Here is a 24,088-nt window from a genome sequence, read left to right on the forward strand (position 1 = left end):
ATAATCAACCTCTGGTGAAATACTTCTATCTCCCTGCCTCCTTTCTGAACTTCCAACGTTATAACTTAAGACATAAAAATTACATTTGCCACCATCCATACCTCAATGATTACAGATGCTATCGGCTGGAAAGGATTAACAATAGTCGGTTCTGGGTCCAACTCAGCCAGACCACTGGTTCCATCGAGTTCAGCCTGCTCTCGCTCTCTTTGTTCTCTGTTGTTTGAGGGAAAAAAATTGGAATTCCTTATGAGAAAATGCTGAACCATATTTAAGAACATTTCCAATAGGTTTAAGGCTATTGAGTTCAGTAATTTAAACATCTGGACATGGCTTTGAATTACTGAGAGATTTTCAGATATCTTTATGCAGGTAACAGGTCACTATCCCCATGTAAAGATTAATCATTTGAATTTTAAAAGAAAGAAATGCTGACAGGACTTCCCTGGTGGTGCAGTGGTTAATAATCTGCCTGCCAAGGCAGGAGACATGGGTTCGATCCCTGGTCCGGGAAGATCCCACATGCCGCAGAGCAACTATGCCCGTGCGCCACAACGACTGAGCCTGTGCTCTAGAGTCCATGAGCCACAACTACTGAAGCCCACGTGCCTAGAGCCTGCGCTCCACAACAAAGAGAAGCCATCGCAATGAGAAGCCCGCGCACCACAACGAAGAGTAGACCCCGCTGGCTGCAACAAGAGAAAGCCTGCACGCAGCAATGACGACCCAACACAGCCAAAAAGAAAGAAAGAGAAAGAGAGAGAGAGAGAGAGAGAGAGAGAGAGAGAAATTAAAAAAAAAAAGAAATGCTGACAAAAATGACATTCCCTATGACTGAGTTCTTAACGTCAGTGATGCATATTAATTATTTTTCTATGTAACAAGGGTTTATATTTATCAATTTATTAATTACGCTCCCAAACAAATGTTGTCCTCTTCACTGATGTTAACCAGATAAATAAGTCCTGTTGTTAACCTTCATCTTAAGAGCTGTGTCTAGTTATATATCATAAATGAACTAGATAACAACTGTTGCTTTGCATAAGTACAAGAGGCTATAGAAATAAGCTGTCCTATATCACTTAGATTAAATAAGTATTTCTATATTAGTCACCACTGAGACTTTTATTAACTCTGTGATTTAAAGCTAATGTTGCCCCATAGATGAAGGTAATAAGTTACTAAAAGAAGCAGCTGAAGATAGAAACATAACTATTGTAGATCTGCAACTAGACTGTATAACAATAGTATATAGTATAACAATGTCAATATTCATTACTACGGCACTTATTAAGTTCTATGATGGAAAGATATATACTTTCATTCTGAACCTAGGGAGCCAAAATTCAGAGATCTGTAATTTACTACTTCTGTGACCTTGGATATCTATCTGGATACCTGAGCCTCTGCCCTCCCATAAATGTGGATAAAATACATAGTTCATAGGGTTATTTCAGGTAAAGCAATATGTGTGAAAGCACTCTGCATATAAACATACTTACAGGACAGTCTTTTTTTAAAATTTTTTTAAAATTTATTTTTATTTTTGGCTGTGTTGGGTCTTTGTTGCTGTGCGCGGGCTTTCTCTGGTTGCGGTGAGCGGGGGCCACTCTTCATTGCAGTGTGCGGGCTTCTCATTGCAGTGGCCTCTCTTTTTGCTGAGCACGTGCTCTAGGCGTGCGGGCTTCAGTAGTTGTGGCACACGGGCTCAGCAGTTGTGGCTCGTGGGCTCTAGAGCACAGGCTCAGTAGTTGTGGTGCACGGGCTTAGTTGCTCTGCGGCATGTGGGATCTTCCCGGGCCAGGGCTCGAACCCGTGTCCCCTGCATCGGCAGGTGGACTCTCAACCACTGCGCCACCAGGGAAGTCCCAACAGTCATTAATGTTACTCATTTATTAGTAAGCAATTTCAGGTATCTGGTATTAATATACTATTTTCAGATAACAATAATAGCTTGTTTCACTGTTTTTTTCAAAAATATCCAAACCAACAAAAAAATCCAAACCTATTAGATTGTATTTAACAATAAAAAGGTTTTTTTTTAATTACTCCTGTCTAAATTTAATTATGCAGTCTCTTCTCAACAGAAGAGGACTCAGACCACAAGTGGCATGGCTAGGAGAAAGGAGGAAAGGGGAATGAGGTACCAGAAAAGCCTGCCATAACATGACCTGGAATATCTTTATGGAAAAAGTAAAAACTTGAAAAAAAATACTAATTAGATTTCTTTTACCCAACTCAATTTTTTTGTTCTTTTTGTTTTTCTAAGTAGAGGAAAAGCAAAGAAGCCTTTAGAAAAGTATGGCCATATATTTTATTTTTATAAATACATGGAAGGTATATTTGTATGAATGACTGGTTGTACTGAGCTTTATATCATGAAAATATACACTAGAATAGAAAATAAAGATTCTCATAGGAACTAAAACCTCATATGGTTATCAAGAGAGACCGAGATGACTGACCTGCTCATGTTATTGAGCCCTTGAGGACAGAAGAGTTATCTCTCCAAATATTTTCCTTTAAGTCCTATCTCTGAATTAAATGAAAGATACCAGTAATCAGAGGATTTCCTTGACAGCATAAAGGAGCACCTCACCAAGGGCAGTTAGTGGGTTCTTGCCTACCAGGCTGCAACTGTTAAAGCAAATGGAAGGCCAATATTACTTAGGTAGATGGAAGACCACTTTGGATCTCACAGGAGCTCACTTAGAAATCTTTTTGTTTCTTCCCTCCCCTGCCATGTAAGTGGAGAAAGAAAGAGAAATCTTGGGATTAAGAACTAAATTCAACTTCTAATCAAATCTGAGTACTTTCTTCCAGCATTAACATTATTATAACTGATTCTGTGGTAGAATTTATGTAAACATTTTTTTTTAATGTAGAGTTTGCTAAACTTATTTTTTAAATTTCCCTTTAGGCAACATATTTTTAAAATAATTTTAAAAACATGTGTTAAAACCTGAGATAGTGCAATTTAGTCCACTTTCAGACAAAACTAGTGTTGAAGATCAGATTTTGCTTCAGCTGGCTGATCCACTAACTGCTTACCTTCTATCTTTGCTGAGACTAATGAAGGATTTCTCAGTCTACTGACATATTCTTTGCTATGGGAAACTGCATCCTGTGCATCACAGAATGTTTAGCAGCATCCCTGGCCTCTTCCTACTAGATGCCAATTGTGCTATCAACCAAACTTAGAACCCTATCAACCAAACTTGTGCAGGTCTACAGAAATAAAAAATTTACCTGGTATCTTCCTTCATACAAAAAGAGGAACCTAAACAGACAAAACTAAAAAAATTATTAATAAAAGTGTGGTGTTTTTGAGTTTTCATATGCACTGTGCTACAAAATTAATCTACTTACCTTTCTTCTCGTAATTTTCGTACTCTTTCAGCCCGCTCTCGGTTCTCTTGTTCCTCAAGAGCACGTTGTTCTGTTGTGTCTTTTTGGATGCGCTCATGTAAGGCATCAAAGTCTCTTGCAATGATATGCAGCAGCCAATAAAGGCCTTTTTTAATGGACTTGTCAATTTTCTTTCCATATCCCAAGACTGCTGAACAAGGTTCCTTAAAAACAGCAATTTGTTTGACTTAAAGATTAAAACTAAAAGATCTCTACAAAAATTTATTCATAAACCATTAAGATATAATTACTGGCGAATCAAAATTAATTAACCCATTAAATAAATGATATGAAGCACCTGCTTCAACTTACAAAACACCTTTGTAATGATCACTACATTAGTATGTACGTAGGAGTGGAAATATTTTATGGATTATATCTGTAAGATTTGAGAGCAATTATGACACAAGAAGTTGACAGTTAAATTTTAAACAAACTCACTGACAGACAAAATTGAACTTACAGAAGAAAAATACCCTTACTTATTAAAGATAGCAGAAAGTTTTAATTTGCTATACCAGGGAATTTATGGCAGTGCGCTTTTTTTTCTTTTCTTTCTTTTTTTTTTTTTTTTGCTGCACCACACAGCTTGTGGGATCATAGTTCCCCAACCAGAGATCGAACCTGCACCCTTGGCAATGAAAGTGCGGAATCTTAACCACTGGACCGCCGTAGAGTTCCCAGTAACCATCTTTTAAGATTGACAGACTAACAATCATTTTCTGAAACCAAAATAAACTATTAAATCCTCAGTCCATCTTCTCAAGACTGTATGATAACTCTCCTGATATAATTTTTCAAAATTCATTATAAACTTCTCCTAAGTATAAATTTTGTATTTATACTTCTACCATTTTATAAAATTTATAGCATGACATGTTTGTATAGCTTACAGGTCCTGTCAGCAATGTCTTAAACAAAGAGCAAACCTAAAGTCTTTGAAATCATGAAAGATAGTTTATAGAAATCAGTAACAACTAAATAGAAAACAAATATCACTGTAATAAATAATATCAAATGAACAGTGAGAACTGTTAAAAAACAGTGAGAACAGGTTAAAAATTTTTTTAAAACACTAATAAATTATTTTGTTAGCTACTTACCCCCTAATTGCTTATCACCTTTACAAAAACTAAGTTATACCGAACATAATTCATAGGGCAGACGAACCCCCAAAACTTACTATTTGACATAAGCACTTGTGCTCATTGACCAGTTTTTCCAGAGACAGGCATTCAATCACATCAGCTTCTCCTAAAGCCCCTTCCTTATCTTGTTTATTTGCCAACCTAGAGAGACATAAGTAGTTTTATAGCAAATATATAATCAGACAGCCACTTAAAAGACGTTTTGACCATGTTCTTATTCCAAAGTTTTAACCCTACTGATTACAGAACATACTGGTTTTAGAGACTAGTGTACAATTTATTTCTTCATTTTTCCTTTTTTTGCTGCTAAAATAAGTTTGTAAGAATTGGCCTATAAAAGGGAAATCAGGTAAAGAGAAGTGTCAAAAAAACAAGCAATAGGTCAACAGGCCAACAAAAGAAGTACAAATAGAAAAAGAAGTGGACTAGTTTCCACAGCACTCAGCCATCAATTCCAACTTTCACATTAATTATATCCTTCTCTTAAAATACACTGCATCATGATGTAAAGGCTCTTATCCCATGTCCTTTTCTTCTTAAATACAATCTGTACCATGTTTTAAATACCCAAATATTCATTCAGAGCTTGTATTATTTGAGCTCACCTGTATTTGCACTGTGTGAATGTGTCCACATAAATGTGCAATTTACTGGAGAAGTGAGGCCACTTTTATCTAATTTACTTAGCATAGCACTGTGCATAGAAAACCTTACACTCAATTAGGAACAAATTGAGGCACAACAAATAAAAAAACAAAATAAGTTTAAAAAAAATAGGAATTACCACAAAATACCATATTTGCCTATCAGATGGCAGAGGTCAAAAAGTTGAATAAAACAGTCTTGGTCAGGGTTTGATATATGTTTCAGGCAAATGTATATTATTTAATAAGTACATAGAAAAATAAATCTAATGAACCCTATCACCTATCTTTAAAAATTATGTTTTGTACCATTCTTGCTCATCTACGTATCTTCCACTTCCCCCCATCAGTCATATCACGTAACCCCATAATTTAAAAATTAAAAAATATTACAATATCACTATCACACCTAAGTTCTTAAAAAAATTAATATTCCTCAATATCTTTTTACAAGTGCTATGTCCAAATCCAGATCCAAACCAGATACACATTACTACAATTTATTCTTTTAAGTGTTTTTGAATCAGTATCACCCCCCGACGCCAACACCTCCCATTCCTGCAACACTATGACCAACACTTCTTTTCCTCCCATGACATCTACCTATAAAACAAAACAAGTCATTTTTCTATAGAATCTCCCATGTTTAGGATTTGGCTGATATCTTCCTCATGAAGTCATTTAACATACACACCCTGTATTTCCTGTATCTAGTAGTTAAATATACAGGCTGAATGGCTTTCAAGTTGAAATATTTTGGCAAGCATATTTCATAGATGCTGCTAGTACTTAGAAGGCATTTAATATCTGAGTGCACCACTTTCAGTGATGGTTAAATGGATCCATGGATTCAGGCTGCAGTCAGCCTGATTTGTCCAAAATAAAGTTTTCCGTTAAACTTTCATCTAATGGTTTCAGCAACCATTAATGACCTGTGTTTAATACCATTATCATATAAGTGGCTATAAAATCATGACTTTCTTAGTTCTGTATTCCATCTGCATTAACTAGCTGGATTTTTGCTAAAAAGTAAGTTTTCATTAACTACTTGGTGACTCAAGTACAATTCAGAGAAAAGTCAAGATGAATATTTGATCCTTTGCCTTCATTTCCTAATTTTCATAATGAACTGATGTCCTATTAACCTCCAAAGGTGATCAAGTTGCTTTCTTTGGTTTGTGGGAGATATCATTATGGACTCATGGATTTTTAAAATATATTTGATGCTTCAACTTATTATAGTTACTGTTCTTTTGAGGCTCAAAGTTACCCATTTTTGGTTAGTGGGAGTCCCTTTTGTGTTGGCTCCTGTTTTCTTTTGGTACAACTCCAAGAGTCTTTGATAGCTTCTTTGCTTTTTTGTAAGAAACAATGGTCTGGACCTGAACTCATCCAATTCCCTAAAGAGCCCTGGTTCCTTTTAGTATGAACTGGTATTTTAAAGACCACAATCTGGGCACTTCTGGACATTTATCGTTATTGACTTGCCATTGTTTCTACACCATTTCAGTGGACAAAGCTAGGAAAAATATAGTTTTTAAGAAAGAAAAAATTAAGTCACGAGGTCATACTGATTTTTCCATTTTAAATAAAATATTACCAAGTTTTTACTTAGCTTCTTAATTTGTATCTCTTTTTCCTTATGCTGAAAACTACAGTTCCTAATAACGCCATCGTTAACTATTTGCTCTCTCCTATGAGTTTCAACATAATAATACCAACATTATTACTAAAAATAACACTACTAAATGCACATTAAGATCCCTTTGTGGTTATTCTTGAGAATAACCTATAAGATATATCCCACAAGAGATGCAGTCAAAATACTGATTTTAAAATTACTTGAAGTAATCCTTCTCTGTGTTTATGCCACCATCTAGATATATAACTAGGTTCATTTGTTTCAGGCTGCTTTTGTTTTTTAAAGATAGTTTTATTCTTTAAGATTTAATTTTTAAAACACTTATATGGTTCCAAATTAAAACTATAAAAACAAAATGAAATCAGAAAAAACAATTTTCCCTCTTTTCCACTATTCTTCCTAGTCTCCTATAGGTAAGCATTTTCATTAGTTTTTTTTCTTTATTGATTTTTATTATACTATTCTTTAATTGTAGGTGATTTACAATGTTTCAGGTGTACAGCAGTGATTCAGTTATACATATATATCTGTACATATATATACTTTTTCAGATTCTTTTCCATTAGTTTATTACAAGATATTGAATATACTCCCCTGTGCTATACAGTAGGTCCTTGTTTTTTTAATCTATTTTATATATAGTAGTATGTATCTATTAATCCCAAATTCCCAATTTATCCCTCCCCTCCTTTCCCCTGGCAACCATAAGTTTGTTTTCTATGTCTGTGAGTCTATTTCTGCTTTGTAAATAAGTTCATTTGTATTTTTTTTTTAGATTCCACATATAAGTGATATCATATATTTGTCTTTCTCTGACTTACTTCACTTAGTATGATGATCTCTAGGTCCATGGTCCATCCATGTTGCTGCAAATGGCATTATTTCATTTTTTTATGGCCTAATAACATTCCTTTATTTTTATATATACATATACATATATATACATACCACATCTTCTTTATCCATTCATCTGTTGATGGACATTTAGGTTGCTTCCATGTCATGGCTATTGTAAATAGTACTGCTATGAACATTGGGGGTGCATGTATCTTTTTGAATTAGAGTTTTTGGTCTTTTCTGGATATACGCCCAGAAGTGGGATTGCTGGACCATATGGTAACTCTATTTTTAGTTTTTTGAGGAACCTCCATACTGTTCTCCATAGTGGCTGCACCAATTCACATCCACCAACAGTATAAGCAGTTTCATCAGTTTTTAATTCATCCTCCCATTGATTTTCTTTTTTTTAAAATAATATAAACATGTACAGAGGGAAATGGTATTTTAAAGACCACAATTTGGGCACTATGGATATTCACTGCTATTGGCTGGTTAAGGGGTGTTTATATGCATGTATCTCTACCCTCCTGTTCTTCCTCGAAAGTTAGATGCACTCTTGTGCATCAGCATGCTTTTTGTTAAAACAGTAAATCCTAAAATTACTCTGAGTAGTATAAAGAAATCTTATTTATTACTATACTCTTTATTAATGAACAAAATGTTCATTATATAGATGTTTCATCATGGGTTGTTTCCAATGTCTTGATTTTACAAAGAGGGCTGTGAGGAATAAAGTGTGTGAAGATGTTATTTCTTATTTTGGGAACAGACTCCAGGAAGTAGGACTACTAGACCAAAGAATAAATACAGATGTTATTTTGATAGATATTATAGCAATGTCCCTCCTCTCACTCTCAAATCATAACAACTCAGGCAGAGAAAAAGGGAATGTAAGAAAATTTAGTTGTGTGAGAGAAATTTTATTTCTGATTTTTCCTACAAATATTTCACTCTAGTAAAAATTAATTTTGAATTGTTATATTGATATAATAAATAGCATAACATATAGTGCTGCACAATTTTAGTTTTTGATATTGAAAACTATGAAAGAAACTTAAAAATAGCAGGCATACTAAAAAGAAAGGTAAGGTGGCAGGTTTAAAGACATGAACTCTTTTCTGGCTGTTGTAGTTCTGAAATTTGGTAATTTTCTCAGTTAAGTTCTTGGAATTCCTTAAAATAAGATGGAATTAAATCATTTTAAAGTAAACTGAACAAAAAGCCTTTACCCAAGGTTCTTTCCATTCCTATTTATTCCAAATTCCATACATTTAGCAAGTTTTCATACCTAAAGAAAACAAAGTAATGTTTGCTTAATTACAAACACCCTCTTTTGTGAGTAATGTACTTTGTATGTAATATAGGACTGGAACTACAGAGCCTGTGCCAAGTACACCTTAGGCAGTTTAACAAGGACTTCCTGTTACCAACTAGCTCCACTGAAAACAAACTTCCTTTAATCTAAAGAACACGCAGCTAACAGGCAGAACTGGATTCCCCAGGGGTGAGGTAAGAAATTTATTCTTCTCATTTGATATTAATAACAAAACGATAACTTTAACTTATTTGACTTCATTATGTGGCTTTCAATTAAGTTAACTAAATGAAAACCATACAGAAATTATCCTGTGAACTATAAGACAGAGACAAATAGAATTTGAGTAAAACATTACAGGTGGTACTCAGTTTTCCTCTCACAGGCAGGACTCCAACTGTGCAGGTGGAAAAGCAACAAAAGGAACAAGACAAAGGTAAACATACCACTCTTTTTTGTACTTTTTAATGTGAGATATCCAGAGACTGAAATCTGTGACATTTAAAAAGAGCCCAACAGATAATTAAAGTTACCTGTTTTGCTCAGATTTGGACGAGGCTACAGGCAGCTGATGTGCTCATATATACTACGGATATGCTGAATGAGATTTGGGTTTAGAGTTCCTATTTCTAGGACCACCATAAACAAAAAATCAACTTTTTATTTTATGTCCTTTAAAAAAATGTCTTTTCATTTTGGAAACACTAGAAAGTCAGACCCTATAAAAACAAACTTAAAATTCTTCTATGAACAGACTATATAAATTAGTCATAAAATGTTTGCTTTAGAGAACACTTTTCCATTTAATTCTGAAAAAGAAGTTAATGCCCAATATGACACATATGTATAATGTTTAAAAATTTAAGATAATTTTCTACAAGGTCTTAATTCCTTCATTGTAGTTTCCCAGAATCTTAAAAATTAACTTGAGGAAATTAAAAAATAATCTTGCTGTAAAAGGACTACTGTAAAATACCAAAGTAGTCAATTTTTTTAAAGTACTCAATTTTGAAATGTTTCAGCTAGTGTACTGAAAGTACTTAAATTATAAAATTTAATATCTATATTTGATTTCATAATTTAAACAATTTAAGTCAATATCATTTAAATGCAACATACATAGGTAGGTCTGATACTTTCAAAATTAAACAGTGTATAGAGGCTTAACCAAAACATGTTTTATTTTTTGATATTTCTTCAAAGTTATTTTACAATTGTTATGTTAGATTTTAATATATAACCCATTTCAAATCAAAATAATTATTATTATTACTAAATGTTTTAAGGTTAAACTTGAAAGTTGGCTATGTAATACCTAGAACACATTATATTTGTGGCTATGCAGTTTTAAATTTATATAAAAATAATTTTACATAAGTAGAGCTTACTTTAATCAGATAAGTGAGAGTTCAAAATTACATGAGTCTTAATATTTAAACAAAAATGGTCTTGTTACATTAAATGAGTTAATTTAACACTTAACTTATTTACACTAAACAAAAAATAGAATTTGAAAAGCACTGAAAGGCTGCATTACAAAAAAATGTCTGATAATTTAAACTTATATAGAATTTACACAATTTGTAATAATTTTTTTTAAGTTTGCTTTCTTCATTTAAGTAGCCAAAGAGGTGAACATTCCAGTAACAGCTGCTTTCACCTTGAACTAGGGAAATGTTGCAACATGTCTTCACACACAAAAGCAAAAGAATATTCTATTTTACGTTAAATAAAAACTGGTTACACTTCTTAAAATATTTAATCATTATAGTAACTATAAAAAGAAATGTCTTAGTTAAAAAAAAATCTATAAATTTATAAAGTATCTATCCCAGGGCACAGTTCTTAAAGCACTAGATAATTTTTATTCATATTTCTGTTCCTGGAAATGTTCCCTGTCTGTAATAGAGTGGAAAAACTTTTATTTGAGTCATACAAGTTTACTTTCGTATTTCCCAAAACAAATTGTCAAACTTGATTACTATATTTATAAATTAGTGTTCTTTCTTTTTGCAAATATCACATTTAAGCTCAAAGATACAGTTATTAACAGTAGAATTCAAAACTGTACAGCAAAGCAGTAAGTTAAACATGCTGAAAGATGGCTCACATTTGGATAGAACTCTTCGGATATTAAGAAAATAAATTTAAGGTAGAGAGAGAAGATTGCATAAAATGGTAGTATCATCAATTTCACTTACCTAAGCAATTAAATGATTTCACAACTATGCACTTAATATGTTATGCCTTCTTGAACTCTGTCTCTTCCAACTTTTAAATTCTAATATGCTTAGATATCTCACTTTGCTTATAATTTATGAAGATATAAGATTAAACAGTTAAATTGGAAATAGTTATACATGTAGCTGTGTATATGCAACTACTGGAAAATGCAATTTATGTATAGCATGCACTTGAATACCTACATTAGGTCAGTTTCTGCACAGATGAATATAAGGATTTAGGGAACATTCTGAATTATGTTAACTCTGTAAAGATAATCACCTATGACTTTCAGTGAAGATGCACAGATACAGAAACTCCTCCTCTTGCTAGAAACGTAGAGAAGTGTTTGATATAATCTTAAGGGGGAAAAAAAGACAAATTTCTAAACTACATCATTACATGTGAAGTAAGAAAGGGACATTTCCAGGTACCAGAAATGAAGAGGGAACACATTCATAGCCAAGGTGGAGAGTAGGAATTAACGCTAACTCCATGGGCTACAAGAAGAAAACACTTTTATCTTAGAGGCTCCGGTTTAAAGTTTGTTCATAATAGGGAACTAAAATTGAGTTTCCTATATGAAATAGTGGACCAGAAAAAGAACAGCCTGTATACAGACACAGGAAAATCTCTGTTGGCTTGTCCAGGAGTACAGCAGGGAGTGAGGTATTCACTCAGGCTACAAGATCACTACAGAAAAATCAGGTCCATATTTATACTACCTGGGTTATAGAAATCACTAGAGAAAGATCAGGCCCATACAGTCAGCCCTCTGTACCTGCAGGTTCCACATGCATGGATTCAACCAACCTCAGATGGAAAATACTCAGGAAAAACCCCAGAAAGTTCCAAAAAAGCAAAACTTGAAATTTCTACGTACCAGCCACTATTTAGATAGCAGTTACATTTTATTTACAACCATTTATATACCATGTACATTGTATTAGGTATTACATGTAATCTAGAGATGATTAAAGTATACTTTTAAAGTACGTAAAAATATACAGGAGGATGTACATAAGTTATATGCAAATACTGCACCATTTTATATGAGACATAAGTATCCGTGGATTTTGGTCTCTGTGGGGGTCCTGGAACCAATTCCCCACAGATATAGAGGGAAACTGTATTTATACTACCTGGGCTATGATGGGCAAACTCCATGGGGCCCTAGTAGTGACAACAACAAAAATGCGGTTAAGAATGTATCCATAATGCAGGGCACTCAGGGCATTCTTGTATAATATAATTCCCCACTGAAGATAATCTGCTGACAAAGTTTACTAAATATACTTGCCCATCACCAAGAAAAACAATTGGTGGCCACAATAAACAAAAGGAATTATTTCTAAGAAACCAGAAATAACGTAATAATGTAAAAGGATCTTGAACATAAATATATTTTAAATGTTCAAAAGAAATAAATGAAGACATACACCAAGATGAACACAGTATAAACTTTACAGCTGATTTTATATAAACATCATTTACTATAATATGCATGCTATGATATACAGCACTGAAAGGAAATCTGTTTTTCCTTTAATATCAGTAACATATAGAGATCTATAGAAAAAAAAGATACAGAATATTTACTTTCTTTTTGCTACTAAATTTATTAAGATTAATGAATATAAAATACATATCAATATATTTTAAAGAGTTCTTTAAAGTATCTTCTATTCAAATATGAAAGTGTGGTATTCCTTCATAAAACTGTTATCCCAAGAACACAGAAACCCAGGATAAGACCACCTTTATAAGGGAGAGTCAAATATCTTCATTTCCAAAATCAGTGACAGTAAAACTTTACTTCTCAAAGCACTTTGCAAAAGTATACTGTGCTACAATATCAATTTGAAATATTCTATTTCTTAAAAAAATGTTAAACTATGATGCTTCAGAAAAAGGCTTTTGATGACATTGTTCATTTATATGTAATTAAAATGAAAAAAAGAAAGACCTAACTAGCCATAAGTATATTAGAGGGGGTTGTTTCAGGATTTGTTCCAAGCCATGCAACCAAAGAGAAAGTTAGAGACACTGTAGTTCTTGAGAACTGTGAAATTTATAAATTGTCAGGCTACTTAGCATTAGATAAGACTTAATTCTCATGAATAAAAAAATCAAAATCTGTTTGGTTTTGATACCTCTCTCATTTCTCATCTGAGCCTCCAATACTATCACTCTTTTCTTTTCCCATATTATGAGGAACACAAGTCAATTAAAAAAAATAGTACAACAACATCATATCTGCTATATACATTATAGTTGTAAGAATTCATAGTAACAGGTTAGTATATGAATAGGAAACAGAAACCTGTGTACATAAATAGGAATGCAGTGTACCTTACTTCTGGTCTTATCTCATTCTATGACTATGAGGTACAGCAGAAGAAAATACAAGAATCCCAATCTCTACATGGTGTCAAGGATAGGATTCAAAATTTTTTAGACTTTCCGTGACACAGGTGTGTGGGATCAGAATCAATCATTTTTCTTTTTTTTCAGGGGGGGGGGTGCCACACAGCCTGCGGGATCTTAGTTCCCTGACCAGGGATCAAACCCATGCCTCCTGCAGTGGAAGTGCCAGGGAAGTCCCTGAACTAATACTTTTTCTTTTTCTAAATTGTAAAGTGCTTAATTTGGTCTGATTGTATGAAAAATCCTAATATAGCTGCTAACATAATTATTTTAGATCTAATATGCTATATTACCTGCTGCAAGACTTTTTTCTTTTAAACATAGCATTTATATTAACAACATAATACAATATTTGATACAGATCAACTTCATTTGTAGCATGTTTCACTAGGATAATCTATATCTATTCACTATGAAATAAAGAAAAATAACAGATCTGCAGGCAAGTAGATGTACATCTGAATGTAGGCTCTGCTACTTTTTAGTTGTGTGACCTCAGGCAAGTCACTCTACTTTTCAGATACTAAGAAAATTAGAGGAATAGTTAATAAAGTCAACATCCAAATAAGGGCAATTTCAAAGAAAACAATACAAAGAAAATGGAGAAGATGAAGTTCTTTTAAAAGTTAGGATCCCCTCCAAAAGAAACCATAAGTACATGAATTTCCAAATTGGAAAGAGCCACTAAACATCTAGCAAATACATGCAAAAAGACGTTCCTAGGTCATGTTATTGCAAAATTTCAAAACATGAGGAATAAAGAGAAAAGGCAAAGGATTACATTGAAGGAAATTAAAAACAAAAACAAAAAAACCCACATCTTATACAAAATATCAGGAATCAGATGGCAGATTTCTCAAGGGTAACAAAGAAACTTAAAACACAGCAAAAATTTCAAAATTCTAAGGGAACACAATTTCCAAGTAAGAATTACATCTGCAGAAAATATATCATTCAGGTGTAAGGACAGAATAAAAACATTTTCCAAAATGCAAGTTATCACCACACCTATGTTTTAAAAGGAAGCTACGGTATGCCCTCAAATCAAGGGGATAAACCAAAAATAGAGATGAGGAACAAGGAATGAGGAGAAAATACACAGAAGGAGAGAAAAATTCCAGCACAACAGCTGTGTGGTAATCAGGTCAAGACAACAGCTGTGTGGTAATCAGGGTTCCAAGAAAGAAGCCTCAAAAGATAAAACAATAAAATGAAATAGAAAAGAATATCTGCTATATATACATCAAGAGAATATTTTCAGTTCAAATGAAGAGTTTTAGAATGAATTAGTGATGCATATGTACAAAATGAGGCAACTGAAAAACTTAGGTAATTAATAATTTCAAGAAAAATTTAAAAGTTACAAGGTTCTTGATCTGTGTAGTGGTTACATGGGTCCGTTCGCTTTGTGAAAAATCATCAAATTATACATTTATGTTTTGGGCACTTTCTGTATATGTATAAATACTTCAGTGAAAAGCTTTCTTAAAATAAAAATATACATTTCCTAGCTCTATCCACTGAAAAAGCCTAGATACAGTGAAAAAAATTATTCTGAGAAAGGAAATATAACCCTAGTGATTCTGGTATATATAATATGTGATTCTGGTAAATATAGTATTTGGGTAGTCCTAATAACATAAACACATAATATTGACTATAACAAAAACTGTGATATAATTACATTGGAGGAAAAATTTGAGGGAAGGATGGGGGTGTAAGAGAAAGTTAAATCCGAGAATTCCCTGGTGGTCCTGTGGTTAGGACTCTGCACTTTCACTGCCAAGGCACAGGTTCAACCCCTGGTCAGGGAACTGTCCTGCAAGCTGTGTGGTGCAGCCAAAAAAAAAAAAGTTAAATTCATATCTTTCATAGCAAAGATTATTTGAAACTGAAAAAAGTGTAAACATCTACATAAGCAAATTATCAAGAAATAGGGAGTTTAAAAGCAACATATAGCTAAGGAGTTGAAAATGACTGCCTTTGGGAATGAGGAACTGGAAATAGAATGTGGTGGGGCAGGCAGGGGTCAGCTGTATATCTTCATAAGCCTTGAAGTGGTCTGACTTCTTAAACTGTGTATCTGTATTAATGATGAAAATAATCACATTAAAAACATTTTTAAAAGAAAAGGCTTTGTTCAAATCATGTAGGGGGGAGGAGGGAAGGAGGGAAGGAGGAAAGGAAGGAAGGAAGGAAAGAAAGAAAAGAAAAAGCTTATGGCTGTATCAAAAGCAACATGACATCCGTTTTAAACACTTTTGGAGGAATCTATTTTCAGTATCAATATGGTAATACCAGAGGGAGCATACAGATAAGGAAGTGATAAACATTAAACCAAACAGAGAACAGTATGGAGCTATTCAAGATAAATCATTAGGCTAACTGACTTTAGTAATTACCTCCCTCTGTACTAGAAAGATTAGTCCTTATCAGAGGCATATAATAAATCATGGGCGGTACGTCTGCTTTCTCAAAGTTATCACATGAAAAAAAAGTTTCTACAATCACTTCCCAGTGTTTGTAGGTGTTTTTAAAAATCTGTTCCAGCATAACCATCAAATATTTATAAAATACTGAATACAAAAGAGCATATAGATGATCCCAGCTTTACATAACATATACATTCTAGGAAATTTATATTATACATCTTATAATGAAAAAAGCACTGGTCTAGCAGCCAGGAAGTTTGCATTATTATACCAGTACTACTACTAGCAAGCTCTGGGTAAAACACTTAACTTTTCTGATTTTCAATTTCCCCATAAGAAAAATGAGAAATTGATTAGTTAACCTCTAAGGATTATTTTTGGAATCAAATTACAATATTCAATAGATGTGGAAGAAACCAGGTTCACCTCTCCTTTGGAGAACAGGTGAGGACTACATATCACTACCATCCTCCTTCAGTTGGTCGAGGAGTTGCAAAGGAAAGTGACACGCATCATTTCAGGCTACAGCATTTTAACGTCTATGAGAGACTCTCCAGTACTTCCAACTGCCCTACCAGCCTACCACAGCCAGAAAGGTGGAGCTTAGGTCTCTGAGAAACCAAGATGGGAACCAGTAGCCCCTGCTAACCCAACGTGGACATGAAATGTGAACGAAAAATACATCTTTGTGGTTGTAATCCATCAAAATTTGGTGACTGGACATTACTGTGGCATAACCAAGCATATCTTGACTGATAAAAATGGGACCAAGCGGAATTTTTCATAAACTGAATATTTAAAATTCACAAGAAATCCCAACCTAAATTAGTTTATAAAGCTAAAAATCTTTACCATTTATCTCTTAAAATCTGAATTTTTATATTAAGGATTATATTAGGTTAATTACAATTAACTAATTAATTATAAATAACTTAATTACATGAAATTATATATACATATAACTTAATCTGTTTATTATAATTTAAAGGTGGGAAAAATATAAAAAATGATAATATCAAACTTTCTGCACGTTTAATTGGTTGCTCTAGTACTGAAATCTTTCTCAATTAAAATCACTTTGTTTTCACTTTAATAAAGGACTTAAAAAAATAGTACGCTAGGACTTCCCTGGTGGCGCAGTGGTTAAGAATCCGCCTGCCAATGCTGGGGACACAGGTTCGAGCCCTGGTCCAGAAAGATCCCACATACCGCAGAGCAACTAAGCCTGCGTGCCACAACTACTGAGCCTGCGCTCTGCAACAAGACAAGCCACCGCAACGAGAAGCCCGTGCACTGCAGCGAAGAGTAGCCCCTGCTCGCTGCAACTAGAGAAAACCCACGTGCAGCAACGAAGACCCAACACAGTCAAAAATAAAAATTAATAAATAAAATAAGTTTATTAAAAAAAATAGTATGCTCACATGGTATTATATATTTTTTCTCTAGTTTGTTTATTTCCTACTTGTAAGGACAAAGGCCAGTAAATATCAATACTTTCCTAGAAGGTATGCCCAACACATGGATCAATATATTAGTGTTTTATATTGATCTAATTTCCTAACACCCCCTAACACCCAAAGTTTGCAATCTATATTGCCACCTTCTCATAGTCCTCCTTGACTAATCTTCTTTTCACAAATTTTCCAGGTTTAATATTATAGCTTATTATTTTTTCCCACAGATCTTAGTAAACCACTGGATCTGGTTAGTTTTGTTCCTAAGGTAAAGAAATTATTCTTTGCAAGTAAGGTAGAATACAGACAATGGAAAGGTGGGGAGACAGAGGGAATGAAATCCTTTCCCTTCTTAGAAGTCTCTTATTTGCATAAATTGTACAGACTGAAGCTTTTTACTTTTAATATAGCAAATCAGTGGTAAAATAAAAGACTGCAAGCTATATGAATTACATATTTAGATAATTTAAAATAAACAGCAGAAAACTGTAAGTGCATTACAGGCAACAAAAACTTGCTGTTAAATGTTTCCAACCAGTACTTAAAATGCTCAGCAATACAGGTACACAGCAAATGTCTCTGAGTAAACTGTTAATATCTATAAAAGACTTTTTCCATCAAAAACAGATTTCAAGGTCTTAGTATCCCTTGTGATCTGGCTTCTTTCCCAACCACTTCACTTACCTAATTGCCTCTTCTCAGAACTTATCTGAACTGGTCTCTATAGAGCATCTGATACCATTGAAGAAGGCTTTATAGCACAGTAAAGAGTGAGTCCTTCAAACTAGACTGCCTGAATTTGAATCCCAACTCTACCACGAGCTGATATCTTGGTTAAGTTACTTAAGATCAGGTCTTAATGTCATCATCTGTAAAATGGAGACCATGATAATACTTAATTCAGAGTTCTTAAAAGAACATACAACACACTTAGAACCGTGCCTGTCACATATTAAGAACTCAGAAAAATATGAACTATAAAGAGCTCAATATCAGAACTTGAATAAATGAGACTTGTGAAGGTGCTGGGAATACCAGAATGAATAAAGATCCTTGCCTTCATGGAGCTTATATTTGGGGAATAGAGCAGACAATAAAGTAAGATAAACAAGTAAAATATAGTGAAAAGTGCTAGGAAAAAAACTAAAGCTGGGAAGTGTGGTTGTAGTTCTAGATAGGGTCACCAAGGACAGCCTTACTGAGAGGGTGTCATCTCAGTAAGATTTAAAGAAGTTGGGGGAATAAGACAGCACTACATGGGGAAGAGCATTCCAAAACAGAGAAGACAGCAAGTGCCAAAGCCCTAAGGCAGGATCCTGCCAGGTTTGTGTGAGGAATAACCAGCAGAACAGTGTGATTGAGGCAGAGGGAGGGGGAGTTGTAGGAGGCATGGTCAGAAGGGCAAAAGGAGAGGTGGAGAAGTCATATTGGACCTTGTAGGCTCTGGCTTTTCCTCTGAGAGATCACACTAAAGGAGGGCTTTAGGCACATGAATGACATGCTCTGACTTACATTTTAACTCTTGTTTCTGTGTTAAGAAAAGACCAGAGGAGACGGGGATACAAAGGAAGAAACAAGGAGACCATATAGGAGACGACTGCAATAATCCAGGTGAGAAAGGATGGTGACATGAACCAGGGAGGTGGTTCCTGATGTACCCTGAAAAAGGGATTGACAAGATTCCCTGTTAGTTTGAATATAAGGGTGTGTGGGCAGGGGGAGGGGGGATGGGGACACAAAACAGAGTAGTCACGTAGTCCAGAATGACTCCAAAGTTTTTGGTAGGGTGACTTGGAAGAAGACTGGAAGAAGAGACTGGAAGAGGTGCCACTTACTGAGATGCAGCAGCAGTTTGGGAGTTGGAAGATTGGGAAATTATTTTAGACACAGACATTCAAATGGAGCTATTGAGTAGACAAGTGTTATGAGAACAGTCTAGACTTGGGATATAACTTTGAGTTATCAGCTAACGGACGGCATTTAACACTGTGAGACTGGAAAACAACGGTGGGTAAAAAGAGGACTGTGTGTGGAAGCATTCCAGTATTCAGCGGGAGGAAAGACGAGAAGAAACCAGGGAGGAGAAAATGATGAAGGAAGAGCCAAAGAGGCAAGAGGAAAGCCAGGAGAAACACTTAAAAGCGTTTCAAGAAGTAATGGTGGTTAAGTGCTACTGAAGGGTTAAAATCACCAGTAAGTCCTATTGCTTCTACCTGCAAAATATATCCCAGATGGTTCCCATTTATTCCATCTAGTTTCCATCCAGATCTCTCCTGGAGGTTATCAGGAAACTATTCTCTATAGAGTGATCTTTTAAAAACATAAATCTTATGTCAATACCCTATTTATCCTTTCACTGTCTGCCACTGAATCTAGAATAAAATCTAAATTCCTTATTTTGACCCACAAGGCCCTTTGTGATCTGATCCCCACGTACCGTCCTGACTTCACTCCTCCAATGTTACTGCCCATATTAATTTCTATCTACATAAGCATTAATTTTGTTCTTAAAACATACCAGTCCTATTCACTGCCCTGGCACCCCATCTCCAATACTCAGGATGCACTTTCTTGGCTCTTCATCTTCTCAACATTTAGGTCTACACTCAAATAGCTCCTTAGAGAGGCCTTGCCTAATTGATCTATCAAGATCTAAAATCATCTCATTTATCTGTTTAATTGTGTATTGTCCATCTCCCCTCAGATATTAATTACTCAAGGACAGGTATTACTGAATACACACTATAGCATTTAAAACTTTGCATATAGTAAGCTTCAAAAATTATCTGACAGAATGTCAGTTCTTTAAAATCAAAGGAATATTATCAGGATATTAGTTTAACTTTTTATGTAATACAGGTATCATTTCTACAGTATCCTCGATTGGGTCATCATTCAAGAACATCTTGAACATCTCTAGTGATGGCAAGGTTTTTATCTCATGAAACAGTTCACTCCATCTTCAGACAGCTCTACATGTGTGAAAAGTCTTCTTTATACTAAACCAAACCTCACTTCATGTAATTTCCACCCACACTGCTCTTTGGAGTTACGCCAGGAAGTCTAATCTCTCATATATACAGATCTACACATTTTAGAAAACAGTTGTAGATATTCCCTCGACCTTCTCTTTTTCAGAACAAATATTTCCATTTCTTTCAACAACTCTCCATATACTATGGTCTTCCAATCTCATCCTTTCCATGACAGTTTGGAAATTCCCAATTTGTGGATTTTCATCTCATACTTAACACAGTCCCTCTCCCATTTGCTTTCAATAGCATAGAGTCAGTGGAACAAATATCTTTCTTAGTCAATCTAGACATCACATTATTATTCATGAAAGCATAATAACTATTCTGAGAGTTCTGATTAAAAGCTCAAAATGAACTAAAATCTCCAGTGATTTTCATAAGCACTGCTATGAACTCAAGGGTCTTCCAGTTTATAGATGTAAAGGTGTTTTCTAAACAACTGGGTGCAATACTTTACATCTATCCAGTTAAACATGTTTTTGTTATTTTAGTATAGTGTTCTGTTCTATTTTAATTTTCAAATCCCAATTCTGTATTTCAACATACTAAAGAACTCTCCAAAGTTTGTGCCATCAACATGTTTGATAAGTATGCCTTCTATGACACCCAAATAACTGATAAAAATATTTGCATAAACATATCAAGCACCGAATCCCATAGCATAACAGTGTCACATTAGAGACCTTTTTCTCTAGTTGATACTATGTGTGGTTCAATGAGCTACTTGTAACTCCCTAACAGCTTCCTCTTATCCACAAAAATATCATGAAAGGCATTTTAAATGCCTTTCTAAAGTCAAGATGTGCTGTGAAAAGAAAGTATTTTATTAACAAGGATTTCTTTTTATTTACTTCATGTATATCACTATATAATTATGTACATCAAATTGATTCCATGAATAACTACCAACACAGCATACAATAAGTGTCAATATTATCAGTGTCCCCCAAATAAGATTTTATATATTCTCATGTTTGTAAAAATATCACTTATTATGAATTGACAAAAATTTTTTCTAACACAGTCTGGATATCTTTGCAAAGGAAGGCTAATAATGAGAAATCAGCATGATCAAACCAAGAATATGTTTCTATATATATGCAATGGATAAGAAAAACAAAGCTATGTCAAATAATGTGTTAGTCAATCCAGAAGCCTGAGAAATTTTGAGATAAATTCAACATTACCTATATTGCTTAAAGCTCTCATATGGAATCTGCCCTGTCGCTATACTGGTTTTAGCTGAACTACACACATTTAGCAAAATGAGTATGTTTTTTTGACATTACATAGACCAAATTAAGTGGGAACCGTATCTTCAGTAATAAGGACACATTCAGAGTGACTTTTTAATCCTAAAAAGATATGGTCAAATCTTCCATTCTAAGATATATCTTCCTAAATCAAGAAAAATCGATTCTGTGGCAGTATCATGACACTTTGAACTTATTTGGGGGCAATTATTTCTCTATCACTGCTTACTCAGCTACTTTACTCAACTAACTGTATGGGACTCATAGAAGCCCTGCATTATGCGAAGTGATTTACAAAATATTTTACATTACTTTTGCTATTTCAGTGATCTTTATGAGGAAATTATTGATTTTTCTAATTTTTAGTCATCTTTTCAGAAAACTAGGAGGAGTTTTCCTGAGAGATAGACATAGCTATGTAAAGCCAACTGCTACTGGGGGGAAATACCAAATTTTTCTTTGTTCAACACAATCATTTTTGCTTTTAGGAGGACAGGGAAGATGAAAGACCGACTTCAAGAACTAAAGCAAAGAACAAAGGAAATTGAGCTCTCTAGAGAAAAGGATGGGTCGACTATAGAAGCAGAGGAACAAGGGGTGTTTCTGCAGCAAGCTGTTATTTATGAAAGACAGCCTGTAGCTGAGAGACATCTACATGAGATACAAAAACTGCAGGAGAGTATTAACAACTTGACAGATGATGTTCAAAAATTTGGGCAGCAACAGAAAAGTCTGGTGGCTTCTATGAGAAGGTTTAGTCTACTTAAGAGAGAGTCTAGCATTACAAAAGAGATAAAAGTCCAAGCAGAACACATTAATAGACGTTTGGATGATTTAGTAAAAGAAGTTAAAAAGTCAGAGGATGAAAACGGTCCATCATCAGTGGTCACAAGGATACTTAAATCTCAGCATGCTGCGATGTTCCGCCATTTTCAGCAAACTATGTTTATATACAATGACACAATAGCAGCAAAGCAAGAGAAGTGCAGGACATTTATTTTCCGTCAGCTTGAAGTTGCTGGAAAAGAAGTGCCGGAAGAAGAGGTAAATGATATGCTTCATCAAGGAAAATGGGAAGTTTTTAATGAAAGCTTACTTCGAGAAATCAGTATCACTAAAGCACAACTCTCAGAGATGGAACAGAGACACAAAGAACTTGTTAATTTGGAGAACAAAATAAAGGATTTAAGGGACGTTTTCATTCACATATCTCTTTTAGTAGAGGAACAGGGAGAAAGCATCAACAATATTGAAATGTTAGTGAATGGCACAAAAGAGTATGTTAACACTACTAAAGAAAAATTTGGACTAGCTGTAAAATACAAAAAAAGAAATCCTTGCAGGGTATTGTGTTGCTGGTGTTGTCCATGCTGTGGCTCAAAATAAAGAAGCTATTTTAGAAATTTCTCCAGCTTTAGAATGAAGGATGTCCCATAATTTAGTGTCTTGTGTCATTTTTCTTCATTTCATAGAGCCATTCACATACTTTCATCACTATTAAGTTATAATTTTCCCCTTTCGCCCTTACCCACTAGAGTTACAGAAATTTCTAAAGCAAGTGACATAAAACAAGTCTTCATTTATTAAACTAAAAATAGCATATTAGCTTTAAACTCATGGGTTAACTATTGAAAATGAGGTAAATGATCTTAAGTTTCTAGACAGGTATCAAGCTCTATTACATATTTTTGTAACTTCCAATGCCTTAACAAGATGAATATCAGTAAGTGACAACTACTTAAACAATGCTTTAGGTTCATTTAAGAGCATTTTGGTAGTTAAGAATTGTATAAAACAAGACTTCAAGTGGTGCTCTATTAAAGCCAAATCAAACTAGAAGCTGTAACAGATCTTTTTTTTTTTTTTTTTTTTTTTTTTTTGCGGTACGCGGGCCTCTCACTGTTGTGGTCTCTCCTATTGCGGAGCACAGGCTCCGGATGCACAGCCTCAGTGGCATGGCTCACGGGCCTAGCCACTCCGCGGCATGTGGGATCTTCCCGGACTGGGGCATGAACCCGTGTACCCTGCATCGGCAGGCGGACTCTCAACCACTGCGCCACCAGGGAAGCCCTTCATCAAATCTTTTATGTTCAGATAGGTCAGTTAACTCAGTGGTCAACAAATCCTAGGAAAACCCAACTATGTACTTAATGAAGAGTCTAGTTGGTAACTAGGAGCTGATTTTAGCTTAAGGACTAAAAAGCTAAGTTAAGGCACTGTTTTCCTGAACTTGGGTCCATTCAGGACACTGTATTACAGATTAAGAG

The 24,088-nt window shown here is 34.5% G+C and overlaps 2 protein-coding genes across 4 annotated transcripts in view; one reads left to right on the forward strand and one right to left on the reverse strand.

The window, feature by feature from the left end:
• ARL13B (ARF like GTPase 13B) overlaps nucleotides 1-24,088 on the reverse strand; it is a 75,616-nt gene that overhangs the window by 17,424 nt on the left and 34,104 nt on the right. For both annotated transcript variants that reach the window (XM_082624805.1, XM_082624804.1), the window contains exons 4-6: nucleotides 4,592-4,697; nucleotides 3,370-3,572; nucleotides 102-216 (exon numbers count right to left, since the gene is read on the reverse strand). In XM_082624805.1, coding sequence (XP_082480931.1) covers nucleotides 102-216; nucleotides 3,370-3,572; nucleotides 4,592-4,697 — 424 coding nt within the window. The remainder of the gene's footprint in view (nucleotides 1-101; nucleotides 217-3,369; nucleotides 3,573-4,591; nucleotides 4,698-24,088) is intronic.
• Nucleotides 9,149-23,622, forward strand: STX19 (syntaxin 19). Of its 2 annotated transcripts, XM_082624807.1 has the most exons (3): nucleotides 9,149-9,191; nucleotides 19,072-19,144; nucleotides 22,310-23,622. In XM_082624807.1, exon 3 carries the CDS (start codon nucleotides 22,323-22,325, stop codon nucleotides 23,205-23,207), a length of 885 nt encoding a protein of 294 aa, XP_082480933.1. In that variant the 5' UTR covers nucleotides 9,149-9,191; nucleotides 19,072-19,144; nucleotides 22,310-22,322; the 3' UTR covers nucleotides 23,208-23,622. The 2 variants fall into 2 exon arrangements, with proteins under 2 accessions (XP_082480933.1, XP_082480932.1); XM_082624806.1 differs by lacking the exon at nucleotides 9,149-9,191 and having other exon boundaries at nucleotides 17,347-19,144.

The sequence above is a fragment of the Mesoplodon mirus genome (genome assembly GCF_964341445.2).
Source record: "Mesoplodon mirus genome assembly, chromosome: 6".
Lineage (NCBI taxonomy): Eukaryota > Metazoa > Chordata > Mammalia > Artiodactyla > Ziphiidae > Mesoplodon > Mesoplodon mirus.